The 17,942-nt window shown below is 44.1% G+C and overlaps 1 protein-coding gene and 1 pseudogene across 1 annotated transcript in view; both read right to left on the bottom strand.

Moving 5' to 3' along the window:
* The window catches only part of SMYD2 (SET and MYND domain containing 2), a 46,223-nt gene extending 29,737 nt beyond the window's left edge, over nucleotides 1-16,486 (bottom strand). The window contains exons 1-2 of the mRNA XM_066619015.1: nucleotides 16,196-16,486; nucleotides 7,308-7,371 (exon numbers count right to left, since the gene is read on the bottom strand). Coding sequence (XP_066475112.1) covers nucleotides 7,308-7,371; nucleotides 16,196-16,377 — 246 coding nt within the window. The 5' untranslated portion in view covers nucleotides 16,378-16,486. The remainder of the gene's footprint in view (nucleotides 1-7,307; nucleotides 7,372-16,195) is intronic.
* Nucleotides 1,038-1,154, bottom strand: LOC136637470 (5S ribosomal RNA; annotated as a pseudogene).
* Nucleotides 16,487-17,942: the final 1,456 nt, after the last annotated feature.

Below are 17,942 nucleotides of genomic sequence, written 5' to 3' on the forward strand. Positions count from 1 at the left end.
AAAGAATACAGGTCCTTTTATGGATTGGTAACTCCTTAAGGAATAGGAAACAGACAGAAGGAACGAGCAAGGGCATGGAAGATGTGAAGAAGGCAAATCCCATGCTAGGAGACATTAGGAAAGGAATCAAGAATAAGACCACAATAAGGCTCCTTTCCAAATCTATGGTGCTGTCACACTCGGAATATTATATACAGTAGACTGTTCTGGTTGCCACAGCTCAAAAAAGAAATTGGAAAGGGGCAACCAGAATGATCAGAGAGCCTTTCTTACAAGGAAAGGTTATATACAATGTTTGGGGCTTTCTAACTTGCTTAAGGGGGAACGTGATTGAGATTTACAAAATTGTGCATGGGGTGGAGAGAACAGATCAAGATTTTTTAAAAAAAATCTCTCATTCTCACAATACCAGAGCCAGGGGTTATCTAACAAAACTGACTGGTGGCAGATTTAGAATGAACAAAAGATGTACTTCTTCACACAGTGCATAATCTGTCTGAAATCTACTGCCAAAAGATGTGGTGATGATCATGAGCTTGGGTGGCTTTAAAAGGGAATTGAGCATGATGTGCATGTTTACCAAAGTTACTAAGCACAATGGTTATACACCACCTCCAGGTTCAATGGCAGTGCACCCCTAATAATAATTAAAGGGGAGCAATGGGGGGAAAGGATACTTTCTCTGCTGCTTCAGGTGCTCCCTCCTCTCAAGCATGGCAGTTTCCTGGCTCTTAGTTTCTGGTAAATCTTAGCTTTCAGTGCTGCCCCTGCAAACCAGAGTTAGAAGCCAGGGACAAACTCTGGTTTCTGGTCATGGTTTGCAACATAAGCAACATGCAAAGTTAGGCCAAAAGCAAAAACCAGGATTTGCCTTAAGCCAGGATAAGAAGGCAGTTGACTGAAATGAGTGGAGAGGCTGCCCCACACAAGACCAAGACTCCCAGCATTACTCCTGGAATATCAAACCATGGTTTGACATGATAGCTGAACTGCATAATTATGGTTGGCAACCTTCAGTCTCAAAAGACTATGGTATAAGCCTACAGCACCCGGTATTCTCAGGTGGTCTCCCATCCAAGTACTAACCAGGCCTGACCCTGCTTAGCTTCTGAGATCAAACAAGATCAGGCATGTGCAGGGTAACAGTTGCACAAATAGCCTGTTGCATAATTATAATTCCATTAAAACATTGCTTTTTTTGGTTGGCGTTTGGGGTGACAGCTTGAATGGGAAGTGGTTGTTAAGTTGAGACTGTCTTGGATTATTTCAAACTGGCCGATTGGCTTTTTACCTTCTGACATAATGCCTAATGATTTTCTTTCATATGTTTTAATATTTTGCAATTTTGCTTGGATTTGACAGTTGTATTTATTTTTTTTACTGCATGCATTTGTTATCAATAGCCACCTTGGATAGGTGATGAGAAAGATATTGAGAAAGGTGATGAGAAAGGTGATTGAGTGTTGGGCGGGTTAGGACAGACAAAAGAAAATATTTCTTTACTCAGCGTGTGGTCGGTCTGTGGAACTCCTTGCCACAGGATGTGGTGCTGGCATCTAGCCTAGACGCCTTTAAAAGGGGATTGGACGAGTTTCTGGAGGAAAAATCCATTATGGGGTACAAGCCATGATGTGTATGCGCAACCTCCTGATTTTAGCAATGGGTTAAGTCAGAATGCCAGATGTAGAGGAGGGCACCAGGATGAGGTCTCTTGTTATCTGGTGTGCTCCCTGGGGCATTTGGTGGGCCGCTGTGAGATACAGGAAGCTGGACTAGATGGGCCTATGGCCTGATCCAGTGGGGCTGTTCTTATGTTCTTATGTTCTTATGTATGTTATGTTGTTTAAAAGAAGAAAAGAAAACCTAATAAATTCTGAAGACATAATAGTGAAGAGGGGAAAATCCTACATCTACACTTCTGATAACTTTTCTCTTTATTGTTGACATAGTTTTCAAACATATCTTGTAGCTGTGAAGGTGAGGAGCACTCTTTTAAAAAGGAAAGGTAGCATTCTCAGGCTTTAATGGTCAATTCACATTGCACAAGCAGAGTCAATCTTCTCAGGCACTGTACCAAGCAAGACTTCAAATCCGAGTTCCTGAAGGAACATAGGCTCCCATGCCAACCTGAGATCCTTGCTATCTGAGGCGAGGCAATTGGCAACAAAAGATAGGTCTTTTTGGCTGTGGCACCCCATTTGGGGCCCTGGATGGAAACAGAGGCTGACCTGGTACCCATGCTGTTCTCCTTTTGGGGTCAAGTGAAGACCTTTCTAGTCTCCCAGGCTTTTCAAAGTTTTAAGTATGTTCCTGTTTTTACTGTGATAGGCTTTTGTATAAACCTCTTTGAAAAACTTGTTGAGAGCAGCATATATAAACACCATAAATAATAATAATTTATTCTTTCATTAAAAGCCATACCACCTAGGCTTTTAACTTGCTTAAAAATGCCGCACCAAATGAGGATTATTCTTGAACAATTATTTTTTGTACTGGAATTCAATTCACTGGATGTTTCTATTGTCTTTTCCAAATGTTTCCATTATCTATTCCAGTTTAAAAAAAACAAAAACCCACAACACCAAACCAGTCATACAATCAGCAAAATAGCCTTTAGAGAAAGCTAACAGGTATATTATCAGTAACACAAAACCATTCAAAATGGGGGATATCTTTGCAGCTTTTTCCTCTTCATAACAATTTCAAACACTCCAAAGAAATAAGACGAGTGCTGAGCTGCATCTGCTATAATTAGCTGTTCTCAACTCATTACAACTTGAATAGTCATAATATGAATAGAACAGTCATAGAATAGTCATACTGCAATTTGTTGCAGAAACAGTACATGTAGCTGAGACCTACTTCATTAGAACCACCTCTCAAAACACTTGTGCAGTTTAAATAGTCCACTTTTGAGGTAGAAAAAAGCAGGAGGATTAGGTCAAAGGCTCTTTGTCTTGAAAGGTATTATTATGATTTTAGTTAAATTCTGAATAGCTATGAGCAATTTGATTGGGATGTAACAATCTTTGTGAAACAGTTTTGAAAGGCAGAAAGGAATAAATTGTCAAAGTCTTCTCCAGGCAAGGGAGAAGATGCAAAATCAGCCAAGACTATAGTGTAAACCAGGAAATGGAAAGAATGAATGGGGGGAAGCATACCATGTCATCGAAGGTATCGCCTCCTGCCACCCATCATATACTTGTTCAAGTACTGATATACAAGGGCCAACCCAAAGCATCATGGGAGGACGTCTAACTCTATGATGACCTTACAGAATAATGTAAGACAGGTCTTTGCCCCAGTGAGCTTGCAATCTGACCACAGGGGAGAAAACAAAGGAAGGAGACCAAGATGAAAGCCAGCAGATGTAACAATACATAGGCTTTATTTAGCTTGACGATAAGAGTTAAGGTACTAAGCCAAAAGCTTCATTGGTTTTGAAGAAAAAAAGAGACATGACACCATGCAGGACAAGAATGTGCTGTAACTAAATGTCCAACATCTAATAGATAAATAACTTGCTTAAAACTTTTGATCAGCTAGAAAAGCTCCCCAAGTAATAAGGCAGATTTTTAAACATTCTTAGTTTTTAACAGAAGTACCTATGGAAACTGGAGATAGCAAGAACCATCTTAGAAGAGATATGTCCCTTCTCTCATACTTGGGAAGTATTCCTCTCCCAAGGGGATACCTTCTATGAAGATGCATGCATCATCTAAAAACAGGAAAAGCATGGAGATGTTTTATTTGTTTTTGCTTTGGCTTCATAACCCTTGTTTGTACTCCTTGAACTAGTAATTGGCTAAAATGCATATAGTTTATCAATCAAGACTTCTTTATATTGGGTAATAGCCCTAGTTATACTGACTGCCTTTCTGTTCTAAAGACTCAATACAGGGGAAAGAAACTGTCATTTCAAGAGACACTAGGTAGGCTTGTACCCTATGCCAGATCTGCTGAACTAAGTTTGCGGGGAGCCTCATAGCAGTGTGCAAGCAGCCCCTCCCTAACTCCTTCAGAGCCATTCCCAGCAGAGGGGGAGTAAAACAGAGGTGAATGCCTCTGTTTGCTCCCCCCACCTGGAATGGCTCAAAAGGGGAGCCACGCTGCGGTGATGTTCTCTGCAAAACTTAATACTTTGCACTCCCTCTAGCTACACCATTGTGCTGAAGCATGGTAGCTAAGGATGCAGGAGTGTAATTAGAAATTAAGGCAATAGCCGGTGAGACCTCCAAAATTCAGATCAGGGTCTGTTTGATACAAATAAAACCAAAGTAAGAAGTGCTCCTTTTAATGGAGGTCTGGAAAAGAAACACCTGTAACAGGCCTACAGGTTCAGAATTCAGTCACCAATGTCCTTCTTGGTTTCAAGACAGAACTGCTGAGCCATTAAAAAAACACACCAAATGTCTATGAAGAAGACAAAGTTGAAGATGCTATATGGGTGGCCTGCACAGCACCAGCAGAGACTGGTTTCTGAAGAACACAGCCCTTGAAGGTAACTTTGAAAAGAATTTGCTGCTGGCAACATTCTTCTGTATTTCATACAAATGCTTTGAAAGGATCCCCCAAACGCTAAAGGGAAGTATTAGGCCAAAGGAGGAACAAAATGAGGGATGAAAGGTCAGGCTCAATATTGTACATGCAGAACATGAAGATCAAGACTAACTAAAGCATTACATTGCACACGATGACCCAAAAGCAGGGCTTTAGCAAAACATATAATTCTGCATGGTGTTTTTGCTACTTTTACTAATGTATCCAGAGTCTTCGCAGAAAAGCTTTCCTTCCTGGAAGATGACTTTGTTACAGCAGACTTAAGAGCACTGTGGTCAGTAGTGGACCTCCCATTCATTTGATGGGGTAAATGCCCTGGGAGAGAGCCTTTAGGACCCTGCGGAAGCCGAAAGGGGACCGCTTAAAGCATTGGGGAAGCCTCAGGAAGCTTCCCCAACGCAACCTGGGATTGCGCAAGGTTCCATAAGCTTCAGGTAAGTGTGGGGGGGGTGAATTTGCATGCAGGGGGCGGCGACATCCCACAGGGGGCGTCATCACGGACCTTTGCCCCAGGACGCAGGGCTGGGGAGGTCTGCCACTGATTGTGGGAAACTGGGACTTGAGCAAATGTCTGGGGAAACATAGGGAAGAAGAGGGGCAGGCATTAATGCTTACCACTGTTGAAGATCTACGCTGGGATTCAAAGAGCTACTTCAGGTACACCCAATGGACCTTTTCTTAATTTTTTTCCCTTTGACAGGAGACAGTTAATCTTCAACTGCCTTTGGTCCTAAAGGGGAAGGAGGCAGGCTAATTTGAAAAAAATCACATCCAAAGTTCCTGTGGAAATGAGGAACTACTGTAGTTGTACAGTTTGAATCCAGAACCTACAGGAGTTCACTGTAAAGGGTAAAGGCTCCCCCACCCAACTCCACAGCCTTCGTAACACAAACTTGCTCAGTCATGTCATGACCATAGCACAAAACGGATTGGTTTGGAAAAGAAAAATAGTACTGACAATGGCACACACAAACACATGTGCTAACACCTTACACACATACATCCACGATGAAACTGGTCCATAGATGGGATAACACATTACACTCATTTATCCTACCAGATTCTGCTCACAGCAGCAGGAGGTGGCAATATGGCTTCCATTCCCACATGACCATGATTAAAGCTGGTGAGCTGAATCACAATTCATATTTCTGTAAGCAGAGCAAGAGGCACCATCACACTGGAAATCCCCAGGTCAGTTGTCCTGAGCCAGCAGAAAATGAAGGCAGTTATGGCATATGACCAACACAACCACAAACACAGTCGCAAAAGAGAAGGGCGCAGAAGGGAGAAAGCATGCATTCTGAACACAGAATATGTTTGGCGTTCTTTTGTTTTAAACTGTGGATTTTAAAGGGGATGCAAAGTTTGACTGCCCTGATCATACTGAGGAGAAACAGAGCTGAAAACATTGGTGATACTCACAGTTGCATTTCATTTAAAATGAAATGTTTCAGTAGCAATCTCAAATTTTCTTTAAACTATTATTGACACACACATATATGTGCTGTATTAGCCACAAGCACCTGATTTTCACTAGATAATGCTTTGATAAGCTATTTGTGAACACTGAATAAGGTATGCAGAAGTACTAATCCACATGACCCTTTCGGAGGAAAAGACAGAATAATTTTGATCTGCTCAGTACAGTATTGCATGACATACCAGTATTGTAGGGTAATGTGATTTTTTTTTCTTCACTTGGAAGCATTTTCATAATACCAACTTTTCTTCTGGTCATGTTTCTAGCCTCAAAAATGTTCTCATGGACTAATAATAACATTTATGTAGCATTTTATGAGTGTGCAAAGCACACCCCTTGTATGTCCTTGATGCTGTCCTTACCACAACTCTGGAAGGTGAATAAATCTTATCCCCATATTGCAGATGGGGAAGACTGAGGCCAAGAGGGAATGGTTTGCCCAAGGCCACCCAGTGAGAATTCATGGTAGAGCCGCAATTCAAAAACAGGGAACTTTTGATTCCCCATGCACTATTACACAGCACCAGCTCTTTCTTCAAATGAGCCCAAAGTAGGCCTGGGGAAGAAAAAATGCAATGCAGGCACACATACCCTTCTGGTTTGGCAGTGGTAAGCCTCTAAATTATTGAACAATATGAGGTAGAGAATAGTAGTTGGTTCTCTGCCTGAAGAAGCCCCTGCTTTGGGGTATTAAAGCCCACCAGCAACCATAAATTATCTGACTAGGCCTCCTTGTCACTTCTTCCTTTGCCCCTGTAATGAAAGTGTCTGACTATCAAGTGGAAGCACAGTTGGTTTCTAAACACATACTATTATTATTAGCAGCAGTGACAGAACATTTGCAAACAGATTTTTTCCCCTCAAAAGCTAAATCCAGCCTTTATAGCTGATTGCTCAGCTAGGCACAAGCTTCCTCACCAGCTTAGTGAAATCATGTTAAACCATCTGGTATGCTTAAAGAAGGCAGAAGCTTCTGAAGCAATTAGGGCCATGTAGCAGTCTACTAATCTAATGGCTCAGCAGCACTATGACCCAGCACAGCTGATCTTTGGTGACTCACTGTGGCAATTTCTACATTCCTGGAATGGTTCAGGGCTTCAATTTCACATTTGATACGGACAACAAGAGCACTTTCACACCACGCATGCAGCCACTCTCGGTACTACAATTAGACTCTGTAAAGGTGACTGTTCTGGTACAAATGCTGTAAAGTCCCTGCGCCAGTGAAATCTCCTTTTGCCTTCAACACTGTTGTGATACTCACTTGGCACTCTACGTTGCAGTAAAAAGCTTGCTTACATCGTCCACACTTGGACAAGCCTTCTTTCCTGAAAAGAAAGAAACGCACAATTGTAATGCCTGCCCACTGACAACAACAATAAACAGAGAAGCTTCTAGGACTGCATCTATTTGCTGTATCCCAGAGGCATAGAAGAACTGCGAGGGAGATGCTCTGCACCATTCCAGCTTCAGGGTTAGGGGAGAGGCTCAGACTCATTTCACAGTGAAGGATAGAACACTCATGATCGCAAGTAGAACTGTGAACTACCGTAATTAAGCAAAGATTAGGAAAAAGCAAAATCTGTCCTGCAAGCTATCCTGCAAGAATGGAACATTATCATTTAGGTTCACCATATTTTACTGTATTTTGCACAGTGTAATTAACAAAGAATGCAATCCAGAGCACTCCTTAGGCTGGTGCAAGTCCCTTGTGCTGGCCCAGAGGTGTTGCAAAAGTGCCATAAAGCACTTGCACGCCACCGGGAAAGGAGGAAGGCTGGCACACATCCATGCATCGGCTAATACGAGCTCCGCAGAGCCAGTGCACCAGTATGTTGCCACCGGTCAAGTCAGACTGATAAAAGGGCTTGGGGAGGGCAGAATGTGGGTGTTTCAGGGCGGGTGGCAGGCAGGACTGTGGGTGGCTGGGCACCAGGCAGGAGGCTGAGTCAGGATCCAGTCCTTGGGCTGGATCCTAACCCACCACTGGGCAACTCGGTGCAGCCCTGGGCTGCTCAGATCTGCACCACCTTTTTAGGTGGCTCAGATCCGAGTAGACCCATTAGGACTGCTGCTGCTTTACCTGGAGTAAGGGGAATGAATTCCCCTTGCCCTGGCAGCCCCAAACCTGCACTGGATACAGAGCAGGCCAGCTGTCCTGCCTATTCCAGCATGGGTTAAGATTGGAGTGTAAATCTAATATGATACCACTTGTCTAACTGATTCATTCAAATATCTCCTAGTTTTGTTTTTTGTTTTTAAGAAAATCAAAACCTTCTGTTTTGGAATTGTGTAATACTGGAGTGAGCAAAGAAAAGATAGGCATTTTAAACCATCAGAGTCCCTGTAGCCTCAACACTGAATAAAGTTATTTAGCATGCTTGACTTTCTTGCAACCAAGGGACTCAACAGACAACGCATTGTCTTTGCGAAGTTTTCAACTGATAAATTATGAAGTTGCCTTTATCAACAGTCTCTCACTTTGGGACACTTTTGCATATCCTGGCTACAGTGGCTGCCAGAGGAATGCTCTCAGCCACAATTGCAAGGCGCACTGCATTGCAGCAAACCTACTGTGCTGTACTGAACATCTACAATGCAACACATTACACCTGAGTGCCAGCAAAATGATTTCCGCAATGGATTTGGCTGTGAAACATATTTACAGGAACAAGTTTTCCTTTCTCCAGCACAACCAACTCAAGGTATTGCTACATGTTTGCAATTGAATCAGCTCAAAAATGTGGTGGATACAATTAGTGGCACACATGTATGATTTTCACCAATAAACACTGTAGCTTCAAAGGCAGGCCATGATTTTTAAAAGATTAACAGTGGCAATTAAATGACATATATACAGGACAGTATATACAAAATGAACTAACTAAGCTGATCATTCTGCTTAACCCCCTAACAAATATTTTGTAGACTATTCATGAATTATGGACTTTAGGAAACACCAGCCAACATTTTGAAGTACTGTATTTGTTTACATCTACACCCCACCTTTCCAAGGAGATGTAGGTAGATTATACAGTTCTCCCCACCTACATTTTATTCTTACAGCAACCTTATGACAAAGGTCAGGCTGAAAGAAAGTGAATGCTCCGAGATCACAATGTGAGTGGAAAACTGAATCTGGGTTTCCCCACCTTCAGTTCAACTACACAAATTATTACACCATACTGGCTGTCATGATACAAACTTTATTGCATCTTTCATGGGTGTGGCTCACACCTTAACTTTTTATGGACAAAATGTTACCACATGTAACTTCCAGTCCTTTCTTGACAGGGAGCTTCTCAAGGAATATCCATTTCATTAAAACAAAAAAAAAAGTCAGTTTTCTGAATGCCTAGATACCAAACAAATACAGGTAATAGCCTTGCTGAAAAGTGGGCACACGTCTAAATTCTGTGCACGTGTAATATTTTATCTCTTAGATGCAGCACCAAAGACTAACTGATTTAATATTTCCTACACTCAGATCTTAATAAGCCGAACATGGGTGAAAAGTGCATAAATCATGAGATTGCATGATAGATGCGTGGGCACTGCCCACCCTCGCTCCTATACAAATAATTCCACATGCAACACAGACATTCCGCATTGCACACAAGTCATTTCAGAATGGTCAGGAGCAAACCCGACACAAGGAAGTTACAGATCTGCTTCGGAAGCTCCTGAGATTATCTGAACGTTGTCTCATATCATGTTCAGAATCTTGAACTATAGATAGTGGGATATGGAATCCAAATGTACACACAACATATAAAATATTTTCCATGAGCCAAAATCTATAGGCACATACAGGTGAACACAGCTTAAAGACACTGCAGCCAGTGACAGTTCTTATATCTGATGGCTGCCTGTCGACCTCCCCCACAGCCTCTGAAGCCAAGGGGAGCTGTGCTTTTCTGACCACGTGCTGCCTCTCTATGGCTCAGCCTGCCTGTTCTGGGCAAAAACACATGACTTCCAGTTTCCTCAGAAAAGCCTCCGGAGGTGAGGGGAGTGTGGTTCCCCCTTGTCTTCGGAGACTTCACATAACGTCAAGCACCGCTTGACGACAGAGATACCAGTCCGCATCCCCATATTAAGTGGTGCACAACAGTATTTATATGGAAATACATCCATCACTCATGTTCACTTCCCATCTGTTTTGTGACAGATAGTGAGTAGGGCATCTGTAACAAAAAAAAAATGTACTGGGAAAGCGCATGCCCCACCAAGTATACTGCCTACATACAAGACCAAAAAACTGTTTTCTCTCATTATGTCTTTCGTGTCTCCCAAACCTTGTCTCTTCCACACATCCAGGGATGAGAGTTGTCAAATTCAGATCAATACATTTATAAACTCATTTTCCTCATGCAAAATTTTGTGAGACCTAAGGAAGAGGTACTGGACAATGACCAAAAAAAATTGTATACTGTAATTCAGTAACACATTTTAGTCCAATCAAAGTGCATTTTGAACTGCCTCAGCAACTCCAATATGCCAATATTCTGCCACAGATAGGATACAGTAATAAAGAAACTTCAGACGGAAAAGTAACTTGGAGTTATTTACTAATAAGGAAGCACCTTGAGCACTTCCATGTTCAGATGTAGCTGCTTACAGAATGCTCCTCAAGAGGGCATTACATTGTCCCAGATGTGAAAGACCAAGACTACTTTGTATACTATACTACATCTTCCCTCCTCCTTTCCAAAACCAAGCAAGGCTATTAGTCACTTCACACCCAACTCCAGAACTATTAAAAATGAGGCAGAACTGACTAGTCATAATTAACACTTCATGAAAATTCTGATAATCAGTGCCAGCAAAATCACAGATTCAGGTAATGATGTCTGAAAACATGGTCAGAAATTGCCACAGAATCTGTTGCTTGAGTTAGTAGACCTAATTTGAGGGGACTCTTGAGCATGTCGTATAAGGGAAGATCTCCTCTATAAGGGATCTATAAGGCATAAGGGATCTCCTCTATGGAGAACTCGTGCAAGGAAAGCGCCCTACAGGTAGACCACAGCTGCGATACAAGGACATCTGCAAGAGGGATCTGAAGGCCTTAAGAGTGGACCTCAACAAGTGGGAAACCCTGGCCTCTGAGCGGCCCGCTTGGAGGCAGGCTGTGCAGCATGGCCTTTCCCAGTTTGAAGAGACACTTGGCCAACAGTCTGAGGCTAAGAGGCAAAGAAGGAAGGCCCATAGCCAGGGAGACAGACCAGGGGCAGACTGTACTTACTCCCAGTGTGGAAGGGATTGTCACTCCCAAATTTGCCTTTTCAGCCACACTAGACGCTGTTCCAGAACCACCTTTCAGAGTGCGATACCATAGTCTTTCGAGACTGAAGGTTGCCAACAGAATAAGGGAAGATTTCTTTTTTCAGTGATTAAGAGTCCAATCCTATGCATGTCTGCTCAGAAGTAAGTTCTGTTATAGTCAATGGGGCTTACTCTCAGGAAAGTATGGATAGGATTACAACCTAAATAGCTTTTAATTTAAAAACCAACCAACCTGGGAAGAGCTGCAATACAGTGGTAAAACACATGCTTGCCCGCTGGGCATGGTCTAATACAGCCATTTTCAACCACTGTGTCATGGCACACTGGTGTGCCATGGATGGTCCACAGGTGTGCCTCAGAAGTTTGGGGAGGGTCATTATTAGTATGGCCATTGGGGGATTTGAGCCCCCAACCAGCAGCATGGTGTCAATTGTCAAAATACTGATGGTGTGCCTTGGTAATTCTAGCACCTTGTCAGTGTGCCATGAGATGAAAAAGGTTGAAAATCACTGGTCTAATAGCACATGATGCAGTAATCATGCTTAAGTTAAGCAGCTCTGCAACTGGTCAGTGCCAGAAACCACCTGGGAATCCCATGCATGCTATCTTGAGTTCCCACAAGGGAGGAAAGGCAACATACAAATGAAATAAATATACTGCATGCCAAAGATTCCAGGTTCAGTCTCTGGCATTTCAAGTAAGGCTGGGAAAGACCCCCTCTGAGATCCTGGAGTGGTGCTCTCAGGCAAAATAACAGCAGTGCAAAGTGTATGTTCATAAGTCCCTACTAGATGATCGTGCATGATGCCCAGATGTTAGGGATGAACATATGCATCAAGTTAGACCATCTAAGCCAGTGCCATCTATGTCTACTACCCAGGGTTTCCCAACAGGGATCTTTTTCAGAGTGAACTTGGAATCTTCTGCACACAAAGCAGATGCTTTACCATATAAGAAATTCAGCTCATAAAGGTGACCACCAGTCCACTCTAGGCAGATAAAAACCAGCACAAGGCTACAGTATGCGTGGCTTCTGATCTGGGGTAGATGCATATGTGTTGGGGGAAATGGTGCCTGCCTGTCCTCAGGACACTTCCCACCTTCAGTCTCTCCTTGCCACACCTGATTCTGAGACCCTGGATAATGTCGCTTCCTTTTTATCTGGGGTAATAGCCAGGCAGAGCCCTGGGACTCTGGGAAGTGTGTGAGGAAAAGACTGATGTTTATGTTGTGTTGTCTTTGTATATTTTTGTTTTGTTTTGTTCTTTCTCTGTATTTTATGCCAGTAAAGGTCTTACTGAACTGAACTGAACTAACACTTCCCACCTGATGGGTGTACTGCATAGGACAAGTCCTTTAGGCACACCTTATTAACTACTATGGTGTGACTACAGGGTTAGCTAAAATATGTTTAAGAATATAAATGTTTTTAAAATATTATGGCTCTCAAACGTCTGAAGTTTATCATATGTGGCTTTTATGTTAAGCAGGTTTGGACACCTCTGCCATATACTGCAAGTCTGTGGTGGCAGAGAAAAGACCCCTAATGTGGTAGTGAGCAAATAAATCAACTATTAATTTACTTTTTAATCCAAGTTTCAGCTTCTTATGACTGCAAAGGTACACGTGAGAATGCGTTATGCCTGCTGAAATCTCACAAGCCATTACTGTGGCTGAGTCTCCAATTCTATGCATGTCTACCCAGGAGTATGTCCCATTATAGGCAATGGGGCTTACTCCCAGGTAAATGTGGATAGAATTGCAGCCTTAATAAGATTTCCAATGGCAGGGTTGGCTTAGGTAACTTTACCTCCTGTAGCTTTAACCAAACCAGAATAAAGTATGCTAATTAACAAAAAGCAGTACAGATTAGGCAAATTTTCATAATATTGACAGTACATGTTGCAGAATTCACCTTTTTTCACACAGCATTTAGAAGGATGAAAAAGTTTTTTAATGCAAATTGTGTACATAATCCTGACCATAAACCACAGCTGTGTACATAATCCTGACCATAACAGTCACAACAGGTTCACCAAAATCAAACATGATGCATCTGACTCTGACCTCTATGGAGCATGTATTATAAAACAGCCCTTATATCACCCTTGACAAGAAATAATTAGGGATTCTCAGGATGTACATGGCTTTCTCTGTTTTTGGATTATAGTTATATAAGAGGTTACTGACATGGGGATTTCATGGAGTTACAGTACCAAGATGTGCTTCCAGGAGGCTCTTCCACGCAATCATAGCCCAAGGAACTTTGTTGAATTTCTGAATATGTCGAAGCGTTCAACGCAGAGGTCCCCTTGTTTGAAACTGCCAAGATTTGTTTTCACTCCTCATTTATACTATCCACTTTGCCAAGTTGAGTTTTGCCAGCCTCCAAGGCGAGCAAAGATAAACTTGCACAAAAATTGCAGACGCTAAAGACAAAAGGTCTGCTGGAGGAGAGTAGCATATGGATAACTGTTTCTTTGAGAGTGTGTGTTTCCCTCCCCCAGCCCAATATCACTGTAAGCCTGTATACATAAACTGTATACTGTGTAAGGATGCATGCATAAAGGGAGGACAACTAGTTGGACATTCCTTACTTCTTGAGGCTTCCAAACTTATTAAAGTCTAAGACTGGGCTTACAACTGTGCTGAGAAACTCTGAGTTAAAGTTATTTTGAAGAATTAGGCTACAATCCTAACACACTTTCCTGAGAGTAAGCCCCATTGGACAAAATAAGACTTGCTGGTTATTTTTTACTTATAAATTAAAAAAATAAAATATTATTACTTTCTAGATTTCCTTTTTAAAAAGTCTAGGAAACCTAGGCAGGTCCCAATGTAGTGTTGTTTTAAAAAGTGGGTCCCAGTGCTAAGAAGTTTGGGAATCACTGTTCTGTATGATTTCTGAAGGAAAATGACAGAAATCGACAGTAAGATGCTTTCAAAATAAACGTTTGGAAAAAAAGACTATACAGCAAGAGCCAGGTTTTTCAGTGTTCTTTTGACTACAAGATTAGAAGCTTCCAATTTAGGAAGCATACTTCCCTCTACCAGCTGCCTGTAAAAAATAGAGACCTAGGATTTTAATATGGCTGTGACTGGGCCGCAGCCCATTCTTCTGTGCCACAACCAAATAAGAGCAAAATCAGAGTTCCCCTTCTACAAACTATGAGATAAGTATTTTCTTATCACTCTACAAATGAAAAGAAAACCCTAAGACTTTAGGCAATCTTATTTACAAACTTCTGTGTAACTAGAAATATTTCCCCAAATACACAATACTCATCACCTTATTATGAGGGTCCGGAGAGGCACTCAACAACCTGAGCTCTCTATTAGCACATATTATGATGATGAAAGTTTCTGAACATGGGTGCAATGACTTCTAACAAGCCATTACCTTTATTATTATTTTTTAATGTGTGTTCTTTTTAACTGCTTTGCAAATTGCTCTGAAAATCATTACATCAAAAGATGGGACATAAATTTATAAAATAATTAAGGCTCCCCCCCCCCCGCTTCTTCTGAGCAACCGACTGCCTTTGGACCAGAGCCCATGAGAGGGGGGTAAAGGAGGTAATTTGTATCCAGGCCCAGGGTTAAAAAGGGGGCCCAGGAGCAAAAGAAGGGAGCCCAGAAATTTCCTGGGATCTTATATTTTCCTACCCCACCTGGACTTGCAGCCCATGTGGGATGCTGGCTGTGTGACTACTGCTTCCATCGAAAGCCATATGGGCTAGGCCATGGGTGCCACTCGTTTCATACAGAGGGCTGAAGTTAGCATTCAGGGCTCCTGTTGAGGGCCAGATGTGATGTCATTAAGCAGAAAGTGACATCATTAAGAAGCTAATGGCCAGAAATCAAACCTTGTTCTCATATAGAAACTAATTAATTGCAAGTGACAGAAGAGAAAATACACAAATCTTGATCATATTTCAAGATTTGGGAAAGCCCAATTTTCATGTGGGCTGCCATTTCAGTGGTAACACCTCAGCAGCTGAGAGCCTGAGGGGCCGGATGAAAAGCTTCTGGGGGCTGCATCCAGTCCCCCCCCCCCCGGGCCTTATGTTTGACACCCCTGTGCTAGGCCAAGGAATGCATACATGACACTCCTTAACACAGTGTCAGATCTGGGAGAAAACTGGCCTGCTGCAGTAGCTCTTTGGCATGTAGATCAGCTTGTCATGAAGGCACGTATAGGAGCTCAGGGACTCAGGAGCTCATGTAGCTGCATGGCTACAGCTGCTGCAGAAGTATGTTTTGGTGCATACAGGACCCTTTCCATTCTAGCGTGAGCCTAAATATGATGATGCTCATTTTCCAAAACGATTTTCTGTTTAAAAGATTTTAGAGAGACTTAGGAGTGTGTTTATTTTTCTGTATCACTGTACCTTGCTGCCAGTGCTGCATGGGCAGGTAGACCTGGGCTCCAAAGGCTGTCGCCAGCCTCCCCCTGCCCCGTTCTGCCACCCTTGTCACCACCATCCCCTGTGGGGAGGGACCCAAAAGAAACTTTATACCCCCCCTTTCAACCCAGCCAGAACTCTGGTCCAGTGATGCAGAAATTCAACAGGTGCTGCTGGAGCACCACCTGTTGAATGGGGCTGTCTGGCCCTGGTTAAAGCTGCAGCAGCTGTACTGGGGTGGGAGGAAGGGGGCTGTTTCAGAGCCCACGGACCTGGGCTCAGCTCGGCTACAGCATCCCTGCCCTTCTCAGCGACCCAGAGGCCCCCCGCCTGGGCAGGAGTAGGGCTCTGTGGGCGCTAGGACCCGGGAGGAGCGCCAGCGCCGACGCCACAGAGGCGACGCCTGCCCCTTGCTCGGCCTCCTCTCCCTTCCCGTCCTGGGCAGGCCGGGCGGTACCTGGCGAAGCAGCACTCGCAGTGGTTGCCCCTCTCGTTGACGGTCAGCACGCAGGTGAAGGCCGGGCAGGAGAAGAGCAGCTCCCCGACGGCGAAGCGGCGCAGCGCGCGCAGCCCCCTGCCCTTGCCCGGGCTGGGGAAGCTCTCCAGCCCCTCCAGCTCGCCGCCCTCCTCCGAGCGCATGGCTGCTGCCGCCGCCAGTCGGGGCGGCGGAGACGCTCCCAGGCTATTAATGGAGCGCGCTCAGCCGCAGCGCCCGGCCCCAGCCAGCCAGACCGCGCCGCACATACATGGGCATGGGCAGCGGCAGCCGCCGGCTCCCTGGGAAAGCGCGCAGGGCGCCCGCTGGGTCCTAGAGCCGGCAGTCGTCGGGCGCTGCGCACATGGCCCCAATTAACGCTCCCCCCACCGCCCCCGAGCCACAAGCCCGGGGGGCTGCAGACCCGCTCGGAGGCAAGGCCGGTGCTATGTATTTCATGCCACCCTTCATAAGAACATAAGAACATAAGAACAGCCCCACTGGATCAGGCCATAGGCCCATCTAGTCCAGCTTCCTGTATCTCACAGCGGCCTACCAAATGCCCGAGGGAGCACACCAGATAACAAGAGACCTCATCCTGGTGCCCTCCCCTACATCTGGCATTCTGACTTAACCCATTCCTAAAATCAGGAGGTTGCGCATACACATCATGGCTTGTACCCCATAATGGATTTTTCCTCCAGAAACTCGTCCAATCCCCTTTTAAAGGCGTCTAGGCTAGACGCCAGCACCACATCCTGTGGCAAGGAGTTCCACAGACCGACCACGCGCTGAGTAAAGAAATATTTTCTTTTGTCTGTCCTAACCCGCCCAACACTCAATTTTAGTGGATGTCCCCTGGTTCTGGTATTATGTGAGAGTGTAAAGAGCATCTCCCTATCCACTCTGTCCATCCCCTGCATAATTTTGTATGTCTCAATCATGTCCCCCCTCAAGCGTCTCTTTTCTAGGCTGAAGAGGCCCAAACGCCGTAGCCTTTCCTCATAAGGAAGGTGCCCCAGCCCCGTAATCATCTTAGTCGCTCTCTTTTGCACCTTTTCCATTTCCACTATGTCTTTTTTGAGATGCGGCGACCAGAACTGGACACAATACTCCAGGTGTGGCCTTACCATCGATTTGTACAACGGCATTATAATACTAACCGTTTTGTTCTCAATACCCTTCCTAATGATCCCAAGCATAGAATTGGCCTTCTTCACTGCCGCCGCACATTGGGTCGACACTTTCATCGACCTGTCCACCACCACCCCAAGATCTCTCTCCTGATCTGTCACAGACAGCTCAGAACCCATCAGCCTATATCTAAAGTTTTGATTTTTTGCCCCAATGTGCATGACTTTACACTTACTGACATTGAAGCGCATCTGCCATTTTGCTGCCCATTCTGCCAGTCTGGAGAGATCCTTCTGGAGCTCCTCACAATCACTTCTGGTCTTTACCACTCGGAAAAGTTTGGTGTCGTCTGCAAACTTAGCCACTTCACTGCTCAACCCTGTCTCCAGGTCATTTATGAAGAGGTTGAAAAGCACCGGTCCCAGGACAGATCCTTGGGGCACACCGCTTTTCACCTCTCTCCACTGTGAAAATTGCCCATTGACACCCACTCTCTGCTTCCTGGCCTCCAACCAGTTCTCAATCCACGAGAGGACCTGTCCTCTAATTCCCTGACTGTGGAGTTTTTTCAGTAGCCTTTGGTGAGGGACCGTGT

This window comes from Tiliqua scincoides, chromosome 1 (genome assembly GCF_035046505.1).
Source record: "Tiliqua scincoides isolate rTilSci1 chromosome 1, rTilSci1.hap2, whole genome shotgun sequence".
In the NCBI taxonomy this organism is placed as follows: Eukaryota; Metazoa; Chordata; class Lepidosauria; order Squamata; family Scincidae; genus Tiliqua; species Tiliqua scincoides.